The following is a 12894-nucleotide window of genomic DNA, read 5'->3' as shown; positions in this document are numbered from 1 at the left end:
ACTGCAGCGTGACTGTAGCGTGACTGTAGCGTAACTGTAGCATCACTGTAGCGTAACTGTAGCATCACTGTAGCGGGACTGTAGCGTGACTGTAGCGGAACTGTAGCGTGACTGTAGCGTGACTGTAGCATCACTGTAGCGTGACAGTAGCGTAACTGTAGCGTGACTGTAGCGTGACTGTAACATAACTGTAGCGTAACTGCAGCGTGACTGTAGCGTGACTGTAACGTGACTGTAGCGTGACTGTAACGTGACTGTAGCGTGACTGTAGCGGGACTGCAGCGTGAATGCAGCGTAACTGTAGCATAACTGTAGCGTAACTGTAGCGTGACTGTAGTGTGACTGCAGCGTGAATGTAGCGTAACTGTAGCGTAACTGTAGCGTAACTGTAGCGTGACTGTAGCGGGACTGTAGCGTGACTGTAGCGTAACTGTAGCGTGACTGCAGCGTAACTGTAGCGGGACTGTAGCGTGACTGCAGCGTGAATGTAGCGTAACTGTAGCGTAACTGTAGCGTGACTGTAGCGTAACTGTAGCGTGACTGCAGCGTGAATGTAGCGTGACTGTAGCGTAACTGTAGCGTAACTGTAGCGTGAATGTAGCGTGACTGTAGCGTAACTGCAGCGTGACTGTAGCGTAACTGTAGCGTGACTGCAGCGTGAATGCAGCGTAACTGTAGCGTAACTGTAGCGTGACTGTAGCGTGAATGCAGCGTAACTGTAGCGTGACTGTAGCGTAACTGTAGCGTGACTGTAGCGGGACTGTAGCGTGACTGTAGCGGGACTGTAGCGTGACTGTAGCGTAACTGTAGCGTAACTGTAGCGTGACTGCAGCAGGACTGTAGCGGAACTGTAGCGGGACTGTAACGTGACTGTAACGTGACTGTAGCGTAACTGTAGCGTGACTGTAGCGTGACTGTAGTGTAATTGTAGCGTGACTGGTTCTTAGAAGTCTTCAAAACACTCAAAATAAGCCTGCTTTAGGGAACCTGTCTTGCCAGAACAAGTCTTTACTGCAGCCAACGTCTGCACACAGGCGCAACTAAACAAGTAGGCAAGTTTCAGAAAAGACATGTGGTGAAATAAGATCAGGGGAGTGATGCAAACTTCTCATCTGCCATTTTACTGACATTTAGTCAAAGCTGTTTTACTCATTACTGTAGTTTGTATTGCAGTTTGAGAGCTTAGTCATCACATTTACAGTTTGCTTTCTATGAATACATTCATAAAACTACCCACAAAAACAACAGTAGGCTTTTTTATCTGTTCATTTAACTCTGTGCAGACTAATTACATCTGACACTTTAGCATTACTCATTTCTAAAGGCACCAACTCATAGCAGTGCATGACTGTCCACTGACCTAAAAGCAGTCATGGGAGGCCTATTATTTGGTCCAGTGTGACTGCTAAATGAAAAATAGAAATACATGTAAATGAAACACTATGACTTCATATCTGTGCTACATACCATACTGATGAGAGAATTCTCCATGATTGATCCTTTTTTCCAGTGTCTTTGATAGTGGTTTTATGTATGATTGTCTCTAAAAGAACAGAACACAGAAATATATCAAAAGTCTGAAACTGACTAGAAAGACTTCTAGTCTTTTTCCCATTTGAAAGGAAATATATGTTGGTGTACTGTATACCTGGATAGGAGAAACAGCAGCAGCAGGAGCGGTGCGTACGGGGATCCCACTCAGTGGGCTTCTTGGGGAGGAATGCATTTGAACAGTGTGGGCTGGTCCATCTGAAAGACCAGATAATATATCCGTTCATTATTGTACCAATAGTGTATAATTTTTAACACCAGTCAATAACGTTCATTCATTGTGACTTCAGTGTAATTACTGTACATGAAGAATGAGTGTATTTAAAACCAGGAGCAGAGTAGGACAGTTAGGGATCGGACCTAATTGTTTTGAATACTGCAATCGGTTTGTACTATCAAGTATCAACGGCTGTCAAGTACCCATACTTTTACCCATACACATTGATTAGTACACACAATATTGCTTACACACCCATTCTCCATGTTATCAGGTACACCTGCACAATCTAATGCAATCCAATACACCTGCTCTGCCTTAAAGTTTGCTTTTATGATGCCTGTATTATTCAGTTTTTGTTGACACTGTCACTGAGGTGTGAAATACATCATGCTTTAGCATTGAGGTCACAGTTGGTACTGCTGTCACACTGGACTTCATTATGCTCAGTGTAGTTTCTAATGTTCTGCACCCCACATGTGTGTAAACAGGAAGGACAAAACAGTGGAAACAGCTCTCAGTACAATGTGATTCAGTACAACACCATTTTTAACGTTGGTATCATTACATGTGTAATGTAATCAGATGTACCTAATAAAGTGGACACGGACTGTGTATTTCTTTTAATTTATTAGTGATTAGGATTTTATTTTAAGACATTTTTTGTAAACAATGTGTTTGACATGACGAAGTGAGTTATCAGAAAAACTTCAGTGTTATAGTGACACAGTTAGCACCACCAGCTCTACTTACCCGTCAAGTCACAGTTTTAATGCACTACAAATAAAATATGCTAATGTATGATGCAGGCTGAATTTGCTAAGAATATATGAAAAGCACAATTTCCACAGTAATTAAAGTTATTAAAGGAAAATGCCACCACTGCAGTCACACATTTATCAAAGAAATCATCTCAGATCTTCAAATGATTCTACTGACAAAAACAGCAAAACCCTCAATCCTGCCTGAGGTCAGTCCAGGCCACACAGTCCTACATAACAGCACCTGACTTTGCTGCAGAGAAATGAATGACAGACATCTGGAAATCTCAGCAGCTGCTCCCTATAGTTACGCTGCTGTGGTGGGATTTCCTGTGTGTGTGTGTGTGCGTGTGTGCTGAGGTGTTCGGTGCTCACTCTGTCCAACAGTATCAAAGGACTTAATGAGGGATTTGACAGTAGCTCCAGGCTCCGAGTCGGCATCTCCGCTGGCATCGGTGGGTGTGGTTGGGATCATGGAGATGCCGCACCAGTGACGGCTGTTATCCGAGTCGGATACCCTCACCTCATCACCTTGGAACCTAACAGACACAATGAACAGGGTTGCTGTGTAGAGACATATACAACACGTACACCTGGGGAGTGGAGAATGTGATGAGACATGTAAACTTGTGAACTGAAGACTCACTTAAGACCCTGACTTTACTATTCATATTAAGCAACTACCTGACAACATCATGTGATCATAGTTGGAAGTCTGAACTAAGGAACTGTCAATAACCGATGACCAGTTACAGATAACTGGATCTAAATTTGGAAGAAAAATCTGAGCAGTTGAATCATCAAGACACTTTCCACCCGTTGCCCCTGGTGAACATTGGACTCCAGGTGACAGAGGGAAGGACTGGGACTGACTGCATCGGTGATGAATGAGGAATGAATGACAAAGAAGGAATTTCTGTCTGAGACGCTGCACTCAACTCACCTCCACAGAGTGGAGACTGAAAGAGATACACAACCACTGATGGACTGGTGGAGTTTCATTTATTCATTTGCCTGATGAACAACAGTCAAGACATTCAATACAGTTTTACGTACTCTTTCACAGGCATACAACCAGTCACAAGACCAGACACAAGTCTTTCTTTGCAGAATAAATTAACAGCACATTCACTGTATAGTTCATTAAAGGGTGTCACTACAGACTACAGAAAAAATGACTTCTCACTATTTCTCACTTTTTCTAGATGGTATCTTTTTGAGCATTTCCAAATGTTTACATTTTGAGCACCAGTACCTTATTATCTGGTAGAACAATATGGCTTTCAGTAAAAATGCACAAACTGAATTTCTCTGATAACAACTGGACTCTGAGTAGAACCTGAGATCCTGCAATGTGGCGTTCTACTACAGTACAACAGCACAGAATATTGTGGAAGGATTTGGCCCAAAGATAAAATCAGTGACGTCACAAAATGTAAGGATCTGATACACTGAAGAGGATGCTGCTAACACAGTGATTGGAGTATAAAAAGGAAGAAATATCTTGAGTAGTCTCTGAGGTTGAGATGAAATGTCTGATTGATTCGACAGTTTTTTAGTTTGTAAGTAAAGTTGCTGAAAAGTGGAAAGGCAGAAAACAAGTTCAATTTATCATCTTACAATGATGACTTAAGGGGAAAATAATCATTTTAGGAACCTGTAGCACAGTATTTTTAGTCTATGAGTTAAAATGGAACTTTTGGTATGCTTGAGGAGAGTAAGAAGGACTGAGGTACACCTGTCTGTGTTTAATTTTATCTGCCAGAAAGAACAGATATGCTGTAAATTTGAAATTAATCCAGCAATCAGCAAAAATACAAAATACAAGTGTATACGAACATTAGCAGAGCGGATGACACCAGCATGTCCACCTGGATGACGGTCCTGTATGGTAGTTGGGTGTCCCACAGTGCCATCTAAAGGCTAAATATGACACTGCGTTCAGGTTCACTCCAACTGCAGGATGAAGTTTTCTATAACAGTTCATCAATGTCGAGTTTTAAAGAAAACAAAGGTCAAAGTGAAAGTAATCTGATAGATACAGAAATGATAAGTGAAGCAAATATGAGGCCCAGCACAAAATCCATGAGCCACCTAGTTCTTCAATATCAACTAGACTAAGCTCTGCTGCATCGCTCTTGCCTTGAAATTGAGATTTTCTCATGTTACAAGTCTGACTTGTAACTGTTCTGATAGAATAGTGGGTATAAAAAATGCTTACTGTGACAGTTACCCAGTCTTCTTCCTACTTCATCCTGCGTTTTTCATGGTGCTCTTGTAAGTCATTACCCTCTACCATCTGACCATTCTAAAAAGGCACAAATCAGCTTTGCACAGTATGAAAGGGAGAGTCATTCGAACACATGGCATTTCTTCAACATAGGTTAAGAAAATTACAAAGAACGAATACATTCATTGAGAAATAAAGAACAAAACTACTATTCAAAAGGTTCTAAAAGATATGCAGGCAAATGGAAACCAGTCTCTGTGTGACGAGACTCTGTGTGTACTGCATCTACACTGGTCACTGTGGCTTAGAATGAGACTGGTTAGCCACATTACATTTAGAATGACACAAAAAGGTAATAAGTGCAACAATAACACTGTCTTGACGTGGTGCTCCGGTGGGGAGGGGGGGCACTTCTCTAGTGCCCCTCTACTGCTGTCTTGGTATCAAAAGTGGCTCCGGTGCTTATTCTGGAAAGAAAAAGAAGAAGGAAGATGTACTACTGTACACAACTACCACGTAAGGACTATTTCAACCATTTACATGTGCAGCAAAACTTGAGATCTGGCATTTCTTCTAAACATTGGTATTATGAAAAGCATACCTCCGGGCACTTCTGACTTCTAACTTATTTCCATGCACACCTCATAGGATTAATAGTCAATCATAATGTCTGTCATAACTAAATCACCCAGTGATGAAGACACTATGCAAATGTATCTGTAGCAGATGATGCATAGCATGAGTTTAATCCAGTCATGCCGTGCAGACCATCCTGCTATTTAACCAAAAAAGTTAAAGGGTTATTCATTCACAGAACAGCAGGTGGCACCAGATACATCTACTTGAATGGCAGGTTTAAAGAACCAGGCAAAGCAAACCAAAACGGTAAGATAGTCCCGAAGGTGCAGTCAGCCAGCATATGGACAGACAGACAGAGTCAGACAGGCTGAAGCAGCAACACCAAGCCAAACACAGATAGGAAGGTCAGTGAGCAGCAACAGCACACAGGGCAGGGAGAGGCAGGCTGGCTGAGAGAGGGCTGACAGGGCAGGGAACTCACCTGGACTTTACATAGGGAGGCTTGTCAGAGGGACATCTTTGACAGAGTCATCACAGGGAGCTGCTGCAGGTGGGGAGCGGACGCAGCGTAACAGCTAATCTTGGGGAAAGTTTGCTGATTTAGCCAACGTCTAAAACCAGTAATGGACTGTACTAAATTCACAAGGGGTGCATGAAATTTGAACGAGACATATTTGTTTTTAAACCAAATATTACTATTTCTTATACGCTAAAACTGCTCTCATGAGGTTTGTGAGGCGATATGCTGAAACTGAAAATGTTTCAAGTAGGAATCATTTAGAGATCAGTTGCTTTAAAGGTTATACCACGACTGGCCACACAGATAAACAGAACGCTATACAGTAGCAAATCTAAGCAGACTTTGCCACAGGAAATATTTGACCTGTCATGATAATTAAAGGGCACAACTCTGTCAAAAACACCATGGCATGTGCACACTCAGACACACTTACATACAGTATGCTCACACACAAACCATTACGACACCCTCTATAAATACATCACATTACTGCATGGCCACAGTGCAACAAGGCTACATGAATCTTAAACGGCATGATACATTGGTGTGGAATTTTTTCACTGAAAAGTGCAGCCAGGACAGTTTTACACCGACTTCATTGTTGCATTGTAACACACTTAAATGAAAGTAGCATCAGTAGACCTACCCCCACATCTGCCTTTTCAAATGATAATTATTTTCTCAAATTGATGTACTGTAGTTTATTGTGGAGAGTGGGGTTTGAATGTTCCTGTAGCGCAATGTCAGTGTGGAAGACAGAGACAGAGAGGGCAGCAGCTTAGAGGAGTAGAATACACAGAGGGAAATACTGCAATAGATGGCTAATTTACCAACAGAGTCTGCCAAATCCCAGGAACTTAAACTCTGAAACTCCAAGGATATGAAATAAATCATGTGTACATCTAACACATCCTGGTAAATATTTTATCCTGCTTTCATAACTAACAGGTTTTTTGGAAAACTCTTAAGCAAGAGATTTCTTTCAGACGTTAAAATTATAATGTTTGTACCGCCTGTAGAAAACACTGGATGGAGGATATGGCAAGACTCTGGCAGGTATCTCATATCCACACTGTGTTCAGAGAGAAAGGAACTGCAGCCCGATGCTGAACAGGGGGAGCCAAGGGAGGACTCTGGGAAGGGGAGGGACTGAAAAAAAGAAGTACAGTGGAGATGGTACCTGACTCCCTGCAGGGCCTCAAGGTCTGTGGAAAGCTTTGCACTGCGATCCTGCTCCTCCTGCAGCTGTCTCCTGAGTGTACGCAGCTCCTGCTGAGCCTCCACCTTGATGTCGTTGGCCACCACCACTGCCGTCTGGAGGTCCGCTTGGAACCGACGCCACTCCTCTTTTTCATCCTAAAGACACAAACGTATGGATATTTACTGTACAGATGCATGCAAGTATTTACACATACGGGCAAATTCATACAGACGGAAATCACCATGTTTGTGGAAGTAGAAACTTGATCCCAAACCAAATTTGTTGAATTGTTAAAACTTCTAAGACTAGCTCTGGATCTGAACCATAAAAGGAGGGCAGAACAACAAGAAGCAGGCAAAAGACACTGAGAAGCAACAGCAAGATGGCTTGTCATTAAAGTAAAAGAAAAAGTGTGTAGGCCTATATTCAGTACTGTAAAAGCAAAGATCACTACCATGTAGATTTGTTCTTTAGCTATGCCTTCTATATTTTCTATTTTTCAAATGTTTTTTCTGCATCTAGTAGGGCTTGGGTGTCACTAGCCAGGCAGACACATGAACGAAATGTGAGGAATCACTGACAGAGGTGACAGTGAAATCCGGGAAGATGGTATGTGGTGCACTTGATAATATCCTTTTTAAAGAAAACAATGCTAAGGAGATGTTCATGGAATACCGTGCCTGCCAAAAAATACAGAACAGCCCACCTGGATGCTTCTGGGCAGTGGACAAATGACTCCAAGGTCAAACATTTTGGTAAAAAACACTCACAACAACATATTACCACAATATGCCTACTGTAAACTCATGGCTTCTGGAGAAGGAGAAGGAGAAGGAGAAGGAGAAGGAGAAGGGGAGACTGTGTGTTACAAACATCTGACAAAGGCAGATCTGGTTTCAGGATATCACAGTTACAAGGCATGTGGCCAAAATAGCTCAGTGAGTAACCAGGACATCCCCAGTTTGAACTCTTGGAACATGTGGCTTCAGCCTGTGATGTCCTGACTGCTTTAATGACTTTCTCACCTTCATCTGTCTAGTCAGGACTTTCAGTTGTCGTTCTGCCTCAGCCTTCTGCTCCTCAAGCTTTTTGACAAGATCTGCAATGACAAATTCAAGGCTTTTGAGAAATGCAGGTCAAACTTACCGTAGACTCAGACGGACTCACATAAATTAAACCTTGCATTCGCAACTAAACCGCTCAGGGGTCAGTGTGGTGAAGATACAGCAGCTTCCTATCAAAGTAAGTTACTTATGGACAGTATTACATCTTCCTAGAAATATTTATGATCACTGCAGTGATATTAGTATCAGACCAATGTCATATGCCATGATTCACAGCAGCTTGTGGAAACAGCCATACAACATCATTTCTCAACATTACATTTAAGACTGCAGGTTAAAAGAGTCCACAGAGTCACAGAAAACTGACGAGCTAGTGAAAGGAACATACTCTCCATGTCCAGGACGGCTTGGTTGGTGTGGCAGTTGACGGCCCTCTGCTGCTCTACCTGGTCCTCCAGTTCGAAGATGGTCTCCTTCAGCTCCTTTACCTGGTTCTCAGCCTGGAACCCAACCTCCTCCAGGGAAGTCACCTGGGTGCTCAGCTCCTGCTCCCTCCTCTCAGCCCGCTCCTGAACCTGCTGGCATTTGGCTTCCACCTGTGTGTGTGTGTGTGTGTGTGTGTGTGTGTGTGTGTGTGTGTGTGTGTGTGTGTGTGTGTATGTGCATTTGTGAGATTGTGATGGGATTAGTACAGAGATGGGTTAAACAAAGAGGCAGTGTTTCATATGAAAGTAACTTTGGGCTGTCACTGTGCTAATTAAATAGAAGCACTTAAGTCACCTTCGGCTCAAGACAGGATAACTTATGATGTCTTACAGACATTCTTGTGGTGCAGTGTTTCCATTTGATCTTGACAATGATGTTTTTACATCTCTGTCTTTCAAAAGATTAGATAAAATATACCCTCCACAAAAAAGGTGTGTCCACGAGGACTGGAAGAAGAGTCTGTGTGAGGAAACCACTAACCCACATGTAATTAAAACAGGCTACATTATGTTATCATTGTTGCTATTGGTATTGTTATTATGGTATTTATCAGATATGCTGATTGATTGATTGATTGATTGATTGAGATATGCTAGATTATTTGATGAACATGAACTCCATTTCAATGTCTAATTATCCTGTATACACCCTTTTGCATCCTTTGCAATGCCCATTAGTACACACTGCATTGTTGGTGCTCAGACAATAGATTTTTCCACCCTCCACATCGGTCACTTCATTAAAGTTCCGGTTATCAATTGTGATCACACGGTCACACCGAAATAATAGTCAATGTAAACATTCAAGTAGTTTGTTAATGGTAATAAGTGCACGCCGTCTGAAGAGTTCAATCTGGATTTGATCTGACTGCGTCTCTGTGTTCTTTGCTTCAGATACTGATTTACACTGAAGCTGAAGTCGGTGTGCCATGATAATTGCTGTTGTCCTGAGAAATGACCCTGTGAGGCAGATCTCTGAGCACAGCCTAGTGAAATAAGTAAATGATTTAGTTATGCAGGACCCCCTCCCACTGACACCATGTCTCTCTGATAGATTAGGATGTTGGTGAATGAAGTAATGGAGAGGCCTCAGCCTCACACCCATGTGGCAGAGGAAAGGATCGTGACTCACAGACTCACATGCTGGTGGACCACCCTACTGTTGGCACCACAGTGACAGTCCAACAATGACGACATCACTAAGCCGATGGTGACACGCCTCACTCTGGAGTCAACAACCACCAACAGGATCCCAAACCTGCAGTGCATCAGCCTGTCTGGTGTTTGTGGTGTTGAAGGGGAAAACCAAAGTGACTACTGAAAATAATCTGAGTGAATGTGAGTTCACATGTTGTGCTGGTGAGGAAAAGTACCAAATACCCACTGAAAAGCATTCCTAATGGTCACGTTTGAAGAATTTTGGAAAATGTGTGTCCTTATGTTCACATTCCTTAGATGGCGACTGAGCCAAGAATTATTAGAGGTTTGAATTGACTGGTGATACAGCAATTAACTTAACTGCAGCATTTTGATCTCTCTCAAATCTATTCCTGAATGACTGCATTGACAGTAAATGGTCTGTATTTGTATAGAGCCCTTCTAGTCAATTCAACTACTCATTCAGCCCGAGTACTCATTCATCATGCATTCAGGAGGACTCTAAGCTGGAGGAGGCTGTTCTTTCACACACATTCACACACTGAAGCTGCTTCAGGAGCAAGTTGGGGTTCAGGGTCTTGCCCAAGGACACTTCAACATGCTGACTCATGTCGGGGATCGAACCCCGACCTTCCGATTGACGGACGACCCACTCTACCTCTGAACCTCTGAAGTACAGCATCTAAACAAAAATCAATTAGGTGTTTCTAAATGAATGAACTGCTTGCTTTGCTCTGACGCAATTTACGGTAAATTATTCATTCTAAAATTCCTGAGAGCTTTGTCGTACACAGCACAGCTAATGAGCTCACCAAATAACGTAACATTTTTTGAACACAGTGAGTCACATTTAATTCAAGTCCTAGTTTCTACACACGCTTCACTTGATACAACACAATAGAAGCGACCGAGTGGAAAAAGTTTGAACTGAAGAGACATTCTCTAACCAAGAGAGAATTGTCCAGTTTTACATAGATTAATCTGTATCTCTGCTAACGACATTTGTCTCTGATATTGTCTTCAAACAACATCATATTCTCTGCTAAATACTATCAATACTATCCCATCCATAAATATTTCTGAACAAAATAGAACACCAAATTTCTCCAACATTCAGTATCGTATGCTTACACATTGTGTTTAAACAACAGACACAACAAAAGTGCACTATAAGTCGGATTGTGACCTTGCACCCTACCTACCTTGGACATTGTGGCTTGCAGATGCTCAGTTTCAGCCTGGGCCTGTAGCAGCTCCTGCCTCAGCTCTGTCAGCTCCAACTCCAGTCTGTCTCTCTCAGTGTGGGCTGTTTTCAGCAAGTTTTGCACCTCAGTGCTGTCACTGGCACACTGCATGGCCTTCAGCTCACCCACCTTTTGCCTCTCAATGTCCACCTGCGCTTTCAGCCTACTGTTTTCCAGTCTGAGACAGTCAGCTGTTGCCCTCTGCTCCTCTGCCGCCTGCGCTGCCTGGCCTGTGGCTTCCAGTTCCCTGTCCAGCTGGGCCTGCAGCCTGTCCATCTCCTCTCTGAGACAGCGCACCTGGCCCTGAGCTTCCTGGTGCTCTTCCTCCAGTGCCCGCAGGCTGCCTGTCAGCTGTTGCTGGATGTCCACCAGCTTCTCCCGTTCGAAGCGTGAGCTTTCAACCAGCTCGGCATATCTCTGCTCCAGCTCGGCCAGCCGAGGCCCTTGGCTACCCAGCTCCTCCTCCCTCTGGGCCTGAGCTTGGGCTTGTTCCTGAATGCGGCCAGCAAGCACCTCATTCTTCTGGGCCAGCACCTCCAGGCGCTCTCTCTGCTGCTGAAGTGAGGTCTGCAGGAGTCGCTTCTCCTCAGTTAGACGTTCATTCTCAGCCGTCAGCTCCTGCACCACTTGCTGCTGGTCGGCCAGCTCCTGTAAAGTTGCCTGCAGCTCCTCAGCTGTGCTGTGATGGCTCTCCTCCATCTTGTGAATCTGTTCTGTCAGGCTCTGCAATGATACATCCTGCCCTCCTGCACCGGTTACTGCCCCTGCTGCAATGGCTTCCCCACTGATACCACTGCTCACTGACTCGGAGCATGATGGGATCTTTTCAAACTCTGAGGAGTCTGGCGATGGCGAGTCCTTGGTGACGTCAGAGCTGGAGGAGACAGATGTTTTGAGAGGACTGGCAGTAGAAGGGAGACTGTCCTGTTGCAGACCTGAGGAGTTGGAGTCTGAGGGCAGGCCATTCACCAGAGGTTTAGAGGGGGTGCTTGTGTTTGTACTAGAGAGAGGTGATGCCTCCAAGCAGAGCAGCTTTTCTTTCAGTGCCTGGTTCTCCTCCCTGAGCACTGCCAGCTCTCTCTGAAACTTCCCGTTCTTCTCCCTCAGCTCCCCAACCAGCACAAGGGCCTCTGCCACCTGTTCCTGCTCTGGATCTACAGCGGGCTCTTGGCGTGAGGCACAGTTATTTGAGGGTGTGGAGGAAGCAGTGGATGCTTTACCTTTGCAGCGCTGCAACTCCATCCTGAGATTGCTAATCTCCAAGTCTTTAGCTTTGGCCTCAGCCAGCAGCTCTTTCACCTGGCACTCCAGAAGGCTCCTTTCCTGGACCTCTGCATCTCCACGGGACTTGGTTGAATTACGTGTCTGCTTTGAAAGGGTGGAGAGGCTGGAAGTGCTGGCACTAGAAACCATCCTCTTAGTGGTGGAGCCTCGTAGCTGGTCCCTCAGAGAGATGCGGTCTCTTGTTATGGTAGAAGGGATTTCTCTGGGAGCTGGGATACCAGACTTCTTTGGTGCTTGCGCACCTGCAACACAGACCAAAGTCATAACGTCAACATTTACCACAGTGCATCCATAAAGCAGTTAATGGACCCCTTTGATTTATGACTGTAAATATAATGTGAAAAGTTTTTCATTTCTGTTTCAGCTACACGGACACTTCAGGAGGCTGAGTGAGTCATAAAGGCTTCTAAAATGCCAAACTATGACACCATCAAGAAATTCCTTCATAGTTATCTTGATATCCTGTCAGTAGGTATAAATAACAACCATAAGCTACATTCATCACTGAGCAGTACAAAAGCGGAAAAAGCCACATCATCCATCTCTTGTTAAGCAGAAGGGAATTATTGCTACAGTATCTTTAAATTTTACAAAAACAAC

General features: G+C 43.8%; 1 protein-coding gene across 1 annotated transcript in view; it reads right to left on the bottom strand.

The window, feature by feature from the left end:
- Nucleotides 1–12894, bottom strand: part of specc1 (sperm antigen with calponin homology and coiled-coil domains 1) — a 68625-nt gene that overhangs the window by 19437 nt on the left and 36294 nt on the right. The window contains exons 4-10 of the mRNA XM_070843382.1: nucleotides 10969–12536; nucleotides 8512–8719; nucleotides 8085–8158; nucleotides 7039–7214; nucleotides 2905–3068; nucleotides 1649–1749; nucleotides 1468–1543 (exon numbers count right to left, since the gene is read on the bottom strand). Of these exons, the coding sequence (XP_070699483.1) occupies nucleotides 1468–1543; nucleotides 1649–1749; nucleotides 2905–3068; nucleotides 7039–7214; nucleotides 8085–8158; nucleotides 8512–8719; nucleotides 10969–12536 (2367 nt within the window). The remainder of the gene's footprint in view (nucleotides 1–1467; nucleotides 1544–1648; nucleotides 1750–2904; nucleotides 3069–7038; nucleotides 7215–8084; nucleotides 8159–8511; nucleotides 8720–10968; nucleotides 12537–12894) is intronic.

The sequence above is a fragment of the Pempheris klunzingeri genome, chromosome 14, assembly GCF_042242105.1.
Source record: "Pempheris klunzingeri isolate RE-2024b chromosome 14, fPemKlu1.hap1, whole genome shotgun sequence".
NCBI lineage: Eukaryota > Metazoa > Chordata > Actinopteri > Acropomatiformes > Pempheridae > Pempheris > Pempheris klunzingeri.
Note: the sequence above shows the minus strand (reverse complement) of the source record. Positions and strands in the feature narration are given on the sequence as shown.